This window comes from Eriocheir sinensis, chromosome 18 (genome assembly GCF_024679095.1).
Source record: "Eriocheir sinensis breed Jianghai 21 chromosome 18, ASM2467909v1, whole genome shotgun sequence".
NCBI lineage: Eukaryota > Metazoa > Arthropoda > Malacostraca > Decapoda > Varunidae > Eriocheir > Eriocheir sinensis.
Genome location: NC_066526.1, coordinates 9,880,820 through 9,894,880, shown reverse-complemented (window position 1 = coordinate 9,894,880; position 14,061 = coordinate 9,880,820). Strand labels below are relative to the sequence as shown.

The following is a 14,061-nucleotide window of genomic DNA, read 5'->3' as shown; positions in this document are numbered from 1 at the left end:
TCGATCATTCAATGTGACTCGCCTTCTGTACCTGACAGTGTCGCCCAGTCGATATGGGGGAGGTTAAAGTCTCCTAATATCAGTGAGTCGTTGTTATTAAGTGACTGCCTTAAAACGCTGTACATTTCAAGGTCGTCATCGAGTGATTGCCCGGGAGGCCTGTAGATGACAGATATATTTAAATTGACTTTTGCAATGTTTACTCGCACGCACAAATGTTCAACGTTACTGTCTCTTGGTATTTTGTCAGTGGGTTGCATATAGCTTTTGACAAAAAGGGCGACGCCACCGCCTCTACGGTTTACACGATCTTTGTTGAAGAGTCTGTAGCCATCTGTGTTGTATTCGGAACTTAAATCAATATTCGTGGTGTCGATAAATGTTTCGGTTATAGCAATTATGTCAAAATTTTCTGTTAGAGCAAGACATCTCAGTTCATCAAATTTGTTGCTTAGGTTACGCGCATTGAGGCTAAGGATTTTTAAGTTATCTAGAGGCTTGGTAATAGAGGTGGTGGTACTTGCGGGATCACGGTTACGGGTTTGTTGCGATGCATGGCATCAATTTACACGGGCGGGGTGGAGGGACGTGGCTGAGGGTCGTTTTTTGATCGGGTGTCACGTACTGCGTTGTTGAGGAGCCTTCCGAATCTGGCTGCCCCGATGGGGGACAGGTGTATTCTGTCCCTGTGGAAGAGCTCACTTTGTCCGTAGAAATTGTCCCAGGCGTTGAAGAGCTCCACGTCAAGCTCTCTGCAAAGAGTCTGTAAGCGGTTGTTTAGGCTGAAGGCCTTACTGAAGAAGTCACTGTTCGCCCACGTCCGTGGTAGAACTCCTGAAATCAAAATGTTAGGGGATTTAGACTTATACTGCTGGATTATCCTACGGTACTTGTCCAGGAGTTCCTCAGACTGGGTCGTGGTGACGTCGTTCGTACCTGTGTGAATAACAAACAGTGAATCATTAGTAGCCTGGGGGGAGATCTCCTCAAGAGCAGCAGTTATATCGTCGATCCCAGCACCAAGAGAGAGAGAGAGAGAGAGAGAGAGAGAGAGAGATATTATCATTATTCCCAGCCTAGAGGGAAGAGCATCAACCGCCCCCCCCCACCCCACCCACCCACACACAAACACACACACACACACACACACACACACACTCCGTGGCGCAACTGGTTAGAGCGCTGCGCTGCCAGGCTTCACGATCTGACAGGGCGGTGATTCGAGCCCACTCAGGCCGGATTCTTTCCGTTGTCTAGGAGTGGTTACTGTCCCCCCTTGAGCAAGGGGGATGGGGTGTGTGGTGTGTGAGTTCGTGGCAGTACCCAGAGATCGACGATAATGAGCACTTGCTCATGTCGGGAGGGTACCTGCTGGCGATTACGAGTTCAACACGTGATCAGGCCGTGGTGGTGAATTACACACAGGGTCGGCAGCAACACGCGGCGCTGCACTTGTTACCTTCACGAGATTTGCCCTGGAGCCCACTCCTTGCGTGTATGCGCGGAGGGGGGGGGGGGGGGTGAACTGTCTAACCCCAGGCGTGACTCGAACCCTGGGCCAAGGTTTCCGCTAAGTAAAGTATTGTGATAGTCTGACAAGGCTTCTGTGCCGTGAAAGTGAAAAACACTCATGGGATCCCGGCTAATACTTTTTGGAAATATTTCTTGTGAGAACCGAAAGTGTTTGAGAATACGAGGCTGAGAAAGGTGGTGTCAGAGAATGTCCAAAAACTCGGGATAACGTGGCTAGTGTACGAAGTGGAAGACCATTTTAGAATTGTTGTGTCTTGGGTTACGACGCGGCTGTCTGTTTTGTTGTACTGCTGACCTGTGAAGGAACTCGGTTGTACTGCTAAACTTAAAGATGATGTGTTGATGGCATGATGTGAGGGCCTTGAAGAGGGAGGCTTGAAGATGCTGATGGTGGTGATGAGGAAGACGACGTGTTGCTCATGAAAACTTCCCAATGACTTTTAACAAACTTAGGAAACAAGAATCAAGGCAGGTCTAGATTTTAACTTGAATTGGCCATCTCTTTTTATTTTAATAGCTGGGGGTTTCTTTAACAACAACGAATAATGGACATTATTAATAGGTTTGTAAAACAGTGTCTCCAGAAAATTTTTATCTTTTCGTAAGGCTATTCTTCTGCAACATTTATTATTAGTTTCAAGGGACATTTTCCTCAGCGTTATAACATAAAGGTGACAGCCGAGTCCTCCTGCCACGCCTCAGCCTCCAGGCCACAGAGGACGCGGATGAAAGCCAGACGGAAGGTAAGGCGTGAAGGAGAGTTTGCGGCCCATATTCTCAAACATTTCGGGGCTTACACACTCACACAGGATAAGGCTTTCGTAGAGGCTGTGTTAGCGCTTACACGGGTAGTTGTGTGAGCCTGGTGAGAGTTTGACAAGGCTTCTGCACCATGGACTTGATAAGCACTCATGAGAATCCGACTCGTCTCCTTTGTGACCTCTGACTTTTTTGTTGTTGTAAGAGCCGAAAGCGTCTGAAGTCACGGGCCTGGGTGACTCCGTGAGGTATTAGGGATTCTACAAGTGTTATCCGCGTGGCTTTTATTGGGTCCTTTTATTGACTTTCAGCGGGTCCTTGTGATTATTATTTTTTGGGGGAATATCTTTTCGAGGGGTTCGCGTGAATGGAAGAGGTTCTGTATTCGGCATTACCTGTGGGCCCTCGGATCTCCTTGCGACTGCCATCAAAGTCGCAATAGTAGCCTACGTTTAGTGTAGTTGGTCCTGACGAGTAATTTGTTGCTCCTTCCGTTGGGGTTGTGTGAATGGATGAGGCTCGATATTCATCAGTTCCTGTGTTACATTTTAGGATTATCGTGCTATTGCCTTTAAATTCGCTGTAATACTTTCAATGAGTTTTTTTTCTAATTTCTCCTTTCCGTTATGCTTGTGAGATCGGATAAGGTTCCTGTGTGATTCCCTGGCCTCTTGTGCTGCTGCCATCAAATTCCCAACAGTACTTTTTTTATGCAGCCCGTCCTTACGAGTTTCTTTTAGTCACTCTTGGTGGAACTGTGTGAATAGGTGAGGTTCTTTATTCAGCATATCCTATGTAATTTGATGGCTTCTCCTGCTACTGCCATTAAATTCCCTGCATTATTATCAATGAATCGTTCCCGGCGTGACTCCGGTACTCGCGCCAGAAAAGAAGGGCCGAGTTACCTCCCAACTTGTGGAAACGGATCGTCTCGTTTCGCGGCATTTCCATCGGCGGGCGGCGGCGGGGCGGCTTAATATTCCTTCAGTTATAATCTCCGGGAAATGTAAGGCCTGAAAAATATGACCACATTCGAAACGTTCATTGTTACGGGTTCTGTTTCTCGGCGCGGTGCTCGCAAACGATAACCTCGCCAGAATTACCCTGCCATCGCTAATAACTATACAAACGAGCCAGTGATCCTAGTACCGTTATGCTTACTGCCCAAAAAAGACACGTTGAAGCATTAGGAAGTAAGTGGAATTGAGTGCCAAGCCGTCAGTGCGCTCGCCAGGATTGCAATTCAATAAAACTATCTGAAACGACCCAAAATTCCATCAACTGTCACTATGAACGGAGCGGCGGTAATAATAATAATAATAGAACTAAAAACCACGAACAGATTCCTTACAACGAACTTATCAGCAAATTAACCAGTTAGATGAGCAGCTACTAAACCTAATAAAGCTAAACCAAATATCCATCCAATTTCACTTGGCACTAGACAATATTAAACTTAATTCTAACATTAATACTAATAACACGAGCAACAATCGACTGTATAATTAGAAAGCAAACTAACAAGCCCAAAAAGAAGCCATTTGCTTATATTCACACCAAATCAAATAAAGCAGGAATAGTTATATATTAGTTCAGCGTTATCATGTCGAAATAAACGAAGCCACATTAATAATAATAAAAGTAATAATAATAATAATAATAATAATAATAATAATAATAATAATAATAATAATAATAATAATAATAATAATAATAATAATAATAATATTAATAATAATAATCATTATAATAATAATACAATGATAGCAATGCATGGTGTGTGTGGGGAGAGAGAGAGAGAGAGAGAGAGAGAGAGAGAGAGAGAGAGAGAGAGAGAGAGAGAGAGAGAGAGAGAGAGAGAGAGACACGATAGGAGTAAAAAAAAGTAGAAAAGTGAAAGGGAGAAATAGGAGTAAGGAGAAGGACTTTGAGGGAGTGAGATGAAGTAAAAGGGAGTAGGGTACATTCTCTCTCTCTCTCTCTCTCTCTCTCTCTCTCTCTCTCTCTCTCTCTCTCTCTCTCTCTCTCTCTCTCTCTCTCTCTCTCTCTCTCTCTCTCTCCATGAACATTAATCGTCTTCGAACGTGGCGATAAGAAAGTCTGGAAGAAGTGTGTGTGTGTGTGTGTGTGTGTGTGTGTGTGTGTTGGTGTGTTAGTAATGATTATATTCGTGTTTTTACTTAATATCTTGGTTTTTTGTTTTTTCTCTTGCTTTTTCAATTATTTCATTTTATGTTTTCCTTTATCATTTCTTCTTTTGTTTTCTAGACTTGTTCTCATATCCTCTTATTTTTGTTTTGTTTTTGCGGTTCCTTTCATCTCCTTATTTCGTTTTTTATTCCCTCTTTCATTGATACCTGCTGTTTTCGTGTTGCTGTTTTTCCCTCAACATTTCTTGCTGATTTCTTTTTTTATTTCTTTTCCTCTTTATCTTTTCCTTCCTTTATCATATAAGTTCTGATACTTTTTCCGTTATTTTGCTTTCTTACATTTTGCTGATGATTCTCTTTTGATATCCAATCTCTTTTTTTTTTTTTATCTTCCAACGAAAATTCCAATCTTGTTCTCTTTTCTCTCGCAATGAAAATCCTCCTTTTGATTCTATTCGCATGATTCTTTATCCCTCTTGGCCTTTTTCTCACTCATTATTATTATTCCCTTTTGTCCCTCTCCTCTCTGGGTTCCTCCCTTAATCCCCCTTGAATGTATTCATCCTCCTTCTCCTCCACCTTCGATTGGATAGTTAGTGTAGCTTGTCACAAACAGCCTCGAAAGGACCATCAGCTCTGCTGTTGTTTGTTCTTCCTTTGTGTTTATTTGTGTTCCTTTTCCTCGTTATCCCATTCCTCTAATCCCTTTATTCCATCCCATCTGGTCGCGTTGTATCCTCAATCGCCTTTTATTCAATTCCTCTAAGACGGCTCGTTCCCAGATCCGTTTTAGGCAATTCCTCTTCGGCGCTTTGTTCCTCTGGTCCTCTTTGTTTGACTTGACTTCCGCGCTTTCCACCCCTCCTGATCCTCTTTTGTTCTCCACACTGAGTGTTTTATCTCTCTCGTCATACTTCGGGTTATCATCCTTGTATGTTACTTCTGCTCTTCCTACTCTTGTTATGAATCCTTTTTCCTTCTTATTTTCCTTTTATCTGATTTTTTGTTACTTTCGTAAATGTTTTTTGCGTTACATACATTGTCCTCTGTCTTTAGTGTTTTATCTCCCATCTTCCTTCGAATTCTTATTTTTGTGTGTGCTGCCTCTGCCCTTCCTTCCCGTGTTCTGAATCCCCTATCTTTATTTTTGGTCTGTCTGATTTGATGTTATATTTCCATCTTTCAATCTGATTTTACTGAAACACGCGAATCACTGTAAAAAAAGTCTACAACAAAGCCAACACTCTGCTCGGGTTCATAGCGAGGAACTTCGAGTGTAAAACGCCAGACGTGATGCTAGCCTTGTATAATTCAATGGTAAGACCGCACCTCGTGTATGCAGTACAGTTCTGGTCTCCTAATTACAGAAAGGACATTGATTTATTGGAAAGGATTCAACGACGCGCCACAAAGATGATTCCAACCTTAAGGGATCAACCGTACGAGGAACGACTCAAGCGAATCAATCTCTTTACATTGGAGAAAAGACGCCTGCGAGGGGATATGATTCAAGTCTTCAAGTATCTGAAAAACTTCAATAACGTCGATTACTCCAAATTCTTTGAACTGCAAACCATCCTAAGAACTAGAAGTAACGGCTTACCCATTCAGTCGAGTCGATGTAACACAGACATCGGAAGGAGTTTCTTTTCAAACCGAGTCATTCGTCACTGGAGCAATCTTCCTTCAGAAGTAGTAAATGCGAATACCATCAACTCCTTCAAATATAGAATCGACCGTCACTTCGCTGCGTCAGGAGTGAACTGAATATTGAGGTGCATATTTTCAGACAGATTGCAGCAAGACCTCAACCTATATTCATATAATTCTCCCCCACAACCTAGATTGCAAGTAGCGTAAGTCAACAATAGAATAAAGCAACAGTTAATGTCCGCATGACAGGTGGAGTGAGGTGTGGGTGCAGTAAGGTGACAGGTTACTAGTGCGTGCCTAGTACCGTCGGTAAAACGAGGATCAAGCCTCCACCTGCGCCCCTGAAACTACACCTCAGCCATCGTGAGTATTAGGGGGGATTCTGGGGCTGCCCTGTGTAGGCCACTCGTCCTCTTCCAGTCTCCTTGTATTTCTATGTTCTTGTATCTGCTCCTCAATATCGAGGTGCTTTTCATCTGCTCCTCAATATCGAGGTGCTTTCATCTGCTCCCCAGGCCCCAAGTGGCTGTCGAGCAGCTTAAATCACCAAAGCGGGCAACCTCGTAATGAGCCAATAGGCTTTCTGTTGCCTGCATTTCCATGTTTCCATGTTTCCTCTTACGTTTATATTGTTCCTTTTTTTTTTTTTCGTTCCATTCGCCTATTTCCAACGCTACCTCTCTTTTCTATTCCGTGTGACCTAATACTACTACTTCCTTCCCAAACATCAACATAGCATAAGAATAATTTTCTTCTTCTTTTAAGCTTCTCTCTTTACTATTTGATTCACTATTCATTCTTCGTTCTCTTTTCACTAATCGTTCTCTTTCTTATGATTACATTCGTTCTCTTTCTTTCAGACCCCTTATGTTCTTGTGATCTTATGTTCTTATGTAGTCTTCTCTTTCTTGATCTTTAAAACTATAATTCTTCCCTCCCCCACCGCTGCGTGCCCTTGATCCCCGTTCCTTTCCCCCAGAAGAGGCTCCAGCCGAGCTTCAAAACGACCCCCAGCCGAGCCGGGCCCAGACGTCCACCCAAGGAACACCAGGCCTCCCGCTGCTCCTGCTGGGGCTTCACTGTCTGCTGGGGCGCGACAGGACGAGAATGTGGTGACTCTGGGCTCTCCTGGGGGCGTGTCTAGTGCTCCCCAGCGCCATCAGGGTTACGAGTGGCCTTCAGGACGCCTCTCAGACTAGTAAAGCAGCAGAAGGATCGTTAACATTCGCTGCGAGGGATGGAAATAGAGTCCTTGGCGTCACGCTCTTAAGAAAACGGGAGTTGGGAGGTGATTTGAGGATAGCCTTTGGTTCCTACACTCCGTCTTCTTTTCCTGCATCTTAAACTCCCTTATCCTCTTCCTCCTCCTTCGTCTCCTATACGCCATCCTTCTCCTTATTCTTAAAATCCTACACTAACTCCTCCTCTTCCTCCTCCTTCTCCTCCTCCCGAAGGCACCATTACCGCCCACTCAGAGTTCCGATGCCCACGTGCTTTGATCAATCCTCCTCCTCCTCCTCCTCCTCCTCCTCCCCTTCCCTTAATCACTCCTTCTGCACTCCCCTCACCCACGCCTTTCGCCCTCAGCTCTAATCCATGGCGGGGCGTGTGGGAAGCGAGGCGCGGAGGACGTAGCGGTGCTGGAGTCTTTTTGTGTTCGTTGTTTGCGGTGGTGTGTTAGTGCGGGTGTGTTGCGTTGGTTGTGTTGCGGTGGTGTGTTGGTGCTGGGGAAAAGGAGTTAAAGGGCGTAAAGAGGAAAACTGTGTACCTATCGTGTGTGTTGTCCATCCTCCCTCATGCATGTGTAAAAATGTGTTGCTCATTCCTGCTCTCTCGATCACGCCACATGCAAGCGCACACACACACACACACACACACACACACACACACACACACACACACACACACACACACACACACACATCATACACGAACAATGTACATATAATTCTAAGGTCGTGTGTACAGTGTATTCATCAGTGTGTACCTTTCCACTCCATCACCCAGTCACGTGAATACATAAGCGTTCATGCATACATACATATATACATACATACATACATACATACATACAATCATACGTAAATTCACTCGCCAGGCAGAGCGAATTAGAGAGGGAGAGAGAGAATGGAAAATCACGTAAACTGAATGTGTATTTTTTTTTCCTTAACGTAAACATACACTTTATAATGAGACTCAGATCACACGATTTTTTCACTTGTCGCTCTAAAGGTATGGAAAAAATAAAAGTAAACAAGAGATTTTAAATATAAATGATAAAATAGTGAATGTCGAGAAACGTTAATCATATAAAATGGAAGAGTGTTCGATGCCAACGAGAAAAAAAGGTAAGATCGAGGAAGACAAGGTGATTGACATATATAAAGTTAGAGAGAAAAAAGAAGTGAAAACAGATGAACACTTGAAAAGATGCATCAGGGAAAACAAACTCAAAGTGCAAAAGGTAAAATATACAAAATAAGGAATAAAAGAAAAATAGGTGATTGATGATACAAGTTGATGAGAAATAAAATGAGATGGAGGAGAGAAAGTGAGATATAAAAGGTTAATATAAAAAAAATAGTTAGATGATGGAAAGGAGGACAAGCGAAGAGAAAAAAGGTGAAAACCTGCAGAGAAAAATTGGAAAGGAAACGGAATTTACGCAAATCTAAACAAGAATACCAAAAAAAAGGAAGTAAAAAAGAAAAAAGAACTGGACACCCTACAGGGGAGAAATGTGCAGGTATGAAATTAGGGTGCAGATGTGATAAATTAATCTTGGTTCTGTGGAAATAAGATAAAGATGCAAACGGTGAAAAGAATATTGGAACTCATGAAAAGGAAGATATACAAAAGATATGAGAAGAACGTAAACATCCAATCAGAGAAAAGGAAGAAATTATCGACGTTGAAACTCTTGAAAGATTGAAAAAGATCGAAATTGTAAAAGACTAAGACTCATGAAAAGGAAGCTGCAAAAAAATAACTATCCAGCGAACGTAAACAAATTAAATGAGCAAATAATGGAGAAATTTCGAGGGGCAAAAGGACTAAAATTCATCTGTTACTGTAACCAATGGGTCTTATCTTAGTGGAAGTGAAATAGAGCTGAATAATTTAATAAACAATTTGAAGCAGTGAAAAAAATAAATATGTAAAGAGATGAATAACGTACTGTCTGACTTTTGAATTCTGAAAATCCTGTAGATAAAAACCTGAAATAGAAAAGACTGAAACACGTAAAAAAGAAAGAGCAAAAGAAAATCAGGTGAGACTTAAAAAAAACGTTTGAGAAGAAAAAAATGAAAATTCTCGAAGGATGTGGAGTTATTGAATTAGACTTAGTATGATAAAAGTTTTTCGGCTTTGTGGAAATGTGAGAGATGAAAAAGGAGGACTGACACTCACGCGGGAAAAGAACTGATTTGAAATTAACCTGGGAAGACGATCAATGACTCTCTCTGGCTGGTGAAGATGCAATAGAGATGAAAATAAAAAAAAGAATGAAATTGTTAGCACAAGAATGAGAGAACTACAAAAAAGAAAAAGAAAAGAAATAATTAAAAGAGGACTGGCACTCACGGAATAAAAATAAAAAAAACTTATTGAATTAAACTAATAAGACGATCAATGACTCACCCTCGGGTTCGTGGAGATAGAAAAAAAAAACCGGAAAGATAAAAACGATAAAAGGAAAGATAAAAGGAAAAAAAAGGAAAAGATAAAAATTCAGACAAAAAGAACTTATCAGATCAAAAATGAAGTTAATTTCCTTGCTCTCGATTACGCTAGGAATTAGTGTTATCAATGAAACAAATAAAATAAAAGAAAGAAGATTAATTAAATGCTTTGTAAATTTAACTTCGACGCTGTAATCCATTATAGACACAAGAACGATGAGGAAATAACAAAAGGAAATTAGCAAATGAACGAGTTACTGTTAGCAATAATTCATTTTCTATCAATTAAGTGATTTCTGTGGAAGGTAAAAAGTGAAAGAAAATGAGATACAATAAAATTTCTGAACGTTTGATTCTCTCTCTCTCTCTCTCTCTCTCTCTCTCTCCTGGCATAAATTAATCCGCACCTTTCATCTCCCATCTTTTTTTCTTCTCTAACTTTGTCTATTCAATTTTCGGATACAGATTATCTCTTCATCTTCTTAACTTTATGCTCAAACTTCTTGGCCGTTTATTCTCTCTCTCTCTCTCTCTCTCTCTCTCTCTCTCTCTCTCTCTCTCGTAACATGAATACACACACACACAACATCGTTTTAAAATATGCATCTTTCCACCTTATCTCCTCTCCTCCTCCTCCATCAGTAGCAGGCAAAATCCTCGAAAAGATCATAAGACAATCTTGCTAGTTTTCTCGAGGACAATAATATAATTTTGGATACCCAACACTGTTTCAGGAATAAGTGTTCCTGCTTAATGAATCTACTGGACCTCCTCCAAGATATGAAAATTGGGATAATTCAATCCCAAAATGATGTCATACCTAGACTTTCAAAAAGCCTTTGACAAGGTAACGCAAGGGGGAATCCTAAAGAAACTACAGTCAGCGGGTATTGGACACAACCTGACTGGTGGATAAGAGATTGCCTCACCAATATAAAATAACGAGTGTTATCCAACTGGCAGGCTTCTGAGTGGCTTCCAGTCACTAGTTGAGTACCGCAAGGGTCAGTTCGGCGACGTGCTACGAAAATTATTCCACCCCTGAGGGCTCGGCTGTATGAAAAACGACTCCAGTGACTCAACCTTTTTTTACGTTGGAAGAGAGATGCTTACGAGGAGATATGATACAGGTGTTCAAGTACCTGAAGAAGTTCAGTAACGTCGACCACTCCAATTTTTTTTCGAGCAATAATCTAACTTAAGAACCAGAGACAACGGTCTACCTATCCAAGCGAAGCGATGCTATTCAGACATTGGCAGGAGTTTCATTTCAGACCGAGTCATCCGACATCGGAATAACCTCCTTCTAGAAGTCGTAAGTGCGAAAACCATCAACTCCTTTAAAAATCACATTGACTGTTACTTCGTTGCAACAAGAGTAGACTGAACGTACGTACCGAGGTGTTTTGGACCCCTCTGCTGGCACGAAGTGACTGTCGAGCAGACACAGATCACCTGAGCGGGCAACCTCGTAGTGAGCCTATAGGCTTCCTGCAGCCTGCCTTCCCATGTTTCCATTTTCCATGTTTCCTCCTCCTCCTCCTCCTCCCCTTTAACCCACTGAGTCTTTTATTTCCCATCCCTTTCTCTAAGTCTTTATCCGCCTTCTCCTCTTCCCATCACTCCTTCACTACCTCTTCGTCATTTTTCCCCTTTCCCTTATTATTTCCACCATCTCCTCCTGCTCCTCCTCCTCCTCCTCCTCCTACTACTCATCCTCTTATTCCTCTTTGAAGCTGTGGTGTTCAAGGGCTCTTAATACCTTGGAAAGAAGAACTGAGGGAAGAAAAAAGAGAACCAACTAGGAAGAAAGAAAAGGATGAAGAGGAAGAGGAGGAGGGGTGAAGGAATGGGAAGGGGAGAGGGAAAAGGAGGAAGGAAAGGAGGAGGAGGAGCAAAAAAAGGGCTACAAGGAGATGGCTGAAGGGAGGTGAAGGAATATAAAATGAGTGAGATAAAGGAAAGTCAATAAACAAAACATAACAAAGGTCGAGTTAAAAATATAAATATAGGGTGAAATAAAACACAATGAATTCAAGGATCAACGGAAAGAAAGGAGAGAGAGAAGGGAAAAGAAAGGAGCGTGTGAAAAAATAATCTTAAAATGTCTATGAATCTTTAAGAAAAAGATGAATGAGGAAGAGGAGAAGGAGGAGGAAGAGAAGGAGCAAGAGGAAAAGAGAAGGGAGGGGAAAGGAGTTGGAGAGGAGGTGGAATATTAAAATGAAAAAAAAAAAATATATGGGGCAGCTGAAGAAGGAAGAGAAGGAGAAGAAAGAGAAAGAGGAAAAGGAGAAGGAGAAGGTGGAGGAGGCTCAGGAGGAGGAGGAGCAGGATGAGGAAGATTAAAGATACAGACTTTAATATCACATATGGAGAGGAACGTGTTTGTGTGCGAATACGCTCGCTCGCGCGCGCGCGCGTGTGTGTGTGTGTGTGTGTGTGTGTATGAAGGTAATATCTAGAAACGCAGCCCACCCCTGGTTTACATGCTGCCCCTCCCCCCCTCAATCTCTCTCTCTCTCTCTCTCTCTCTCTCTCTCTCTCTCTCTCTCTCTGCACGCTACCACTCTCCCTTCCTTCCTCCTCCTTTGCCTCCCTCTCTCTCCTCTTCCCTCTTCTGCCTTAATCCCTCTTTCCCTGCCTCCCTTTCTTCCCTTCCTCGAAAAGCACTCAGGAGGCAAAGAAAGTGAAGGAGGGGAAGAGAGAAAGATCAGGAAGAAAAGTGCGAAGGAGTAAGAGAGAGAGAGAGAGAGAGAGAGAGAGAGAGAGAGAGAGAGAGAGAGAGAGAGAGAGAGAGAGAGAGAGAGAGAGAGAGAGAGAGAGAGAGAGAGAGAGAGAGAGAGAGAGAGAGTGTGTGTGTGTGTGTAAGACTGAGAAGAGAACTGCGACTTGATCCTTTAAACTGCATAGTGAAGAGGATCAAATTTTATGTGAACTCCAACAAAAGTACTCTCAAGTTACACCTGGCCTGGAGTGTGTGTGTGGGCTTGCAGGTGTGTGGGCGTGCAGGTGTGTGGGCGTGAAGGTGTGTGAGTGTATAGGTGTGGACTTTTGACACCTGGCTGCTCGCGGTTCCGCAGGTGGCTCCGATAGGTGAGAAAAACCAGGAGAAAACTGCGAGGGCATGAGGAGGGAAAGAGTGTGCGGAGATAGAGAGAGGAGGAGGAGGAGAAGAAGGAGGAGGAGGAGGAGGAGGAGGCGTGAAAAGGATCGAGAACAAGATAAACACTGGGGAATAGAATGGGGAGAGGAGTATGTAGAATATATATAAGAAAATGTCTAAAGAAGAAGAATGTGAATGACGAAGAGAAAAATTATATATCAGAGATGAAAGAAAACGAAAAAGAGTAAAAGTAGCAGGAAGAAGGGAAGGAGAGGGAAAAGAAGTTATAGAAGAAATTACAGGAGGTGGTGAAGGAGGAGGAAGAGGAGGAGGAGGAAATAGGAAGTCAGTAGGAAAATGAATAAAAGAAGGACGAGGAGGCCAAGGAGGAGGAAGACGAGGAGTAAGAAGAGGAGGAAGAGGAGGAGGAGGAGGACGAGGACGAGGAAGGAGAGGAGGAGAATAAGAGAATTAAGTGGATTACAGTTAATTGGACTGGAGGTAAGTCAGGTGATGTCAGCAGGTGAGAAGAGGGAAGATAAGCAGGTGAATAATTCACTTTCACTGTTACATCTTCACGTTTATACGTATATACACATACTATACATACACGCACACGTACCTACAATAGTCGGCGCAAGTGAAAGTAGCGCAGACTTAAACAAACAAATATTAGTGAAAAAATTTAGAAAATGATTACCTACCACGTTCTAATAGTGTACAGGCCTCCCCTTACGCTCAATTCACTCACCAAGGCGGGTGGGAAGGGAACTGATGAGGCTTTGCAGTGTGGCAGGATCAATTTCCTGCCGTGCCCTCATTACCGCTGGCTGGAGGAGGGCTACCGATGAGGTAACCGTACCGAGGTGAGTACCGATACCTTTTGCAGTTTTCGTTTTAAATTGACCCAAAGATTTTCTATTGGATTCAAATCAGGTGAGTTACCTGGCCAATAACTGAGTCACATCTATGGCTGTGTGGCATAGTGCTCCACTGTTCTGGCACTGCCCCATCACTCCAGAGCACACTGCGCCACTTGACATCGTCCCACTGTTTGTATTTCCTAGCTAAAATAACTCTTTCTCCTTTCACGTTCTGACGGCTCTGGTTTTGGCACCGGTCGGTAAGAGGTACTTCAGTTCGTCATGGATATAATGTTGCACTTTATGTTATCTAA

At 42.7% G+C, this 14,061-nt stretch overlaps 1 protein-coding gene across 1 annotated transcript in view; it reads left to right on the top strand.

Annotated features, from left to right (window-relative positions):
- LOC127000174 (kin of IRRE-like protein 1) overlaps positions 1–10,158 on the top strand; it is a 64,989-nt gene extending 54,831 nt beyond the window's left edge. The window contains exon 6 of the mRNA XM_050863566.1: positions 7,078–10,158. Within this exon, the coding sequence (XP_050719523.1) occupies positions 7,078–7,211 (134 nt within the window). The 3' untranslated portion in view covers positions 7,212–10,158. The remainder of the gene's footprint in view (positions 1–7,077) is intronic.
- Positions 10,159–14,061: the final 3,903 nt, after the last annotated feature.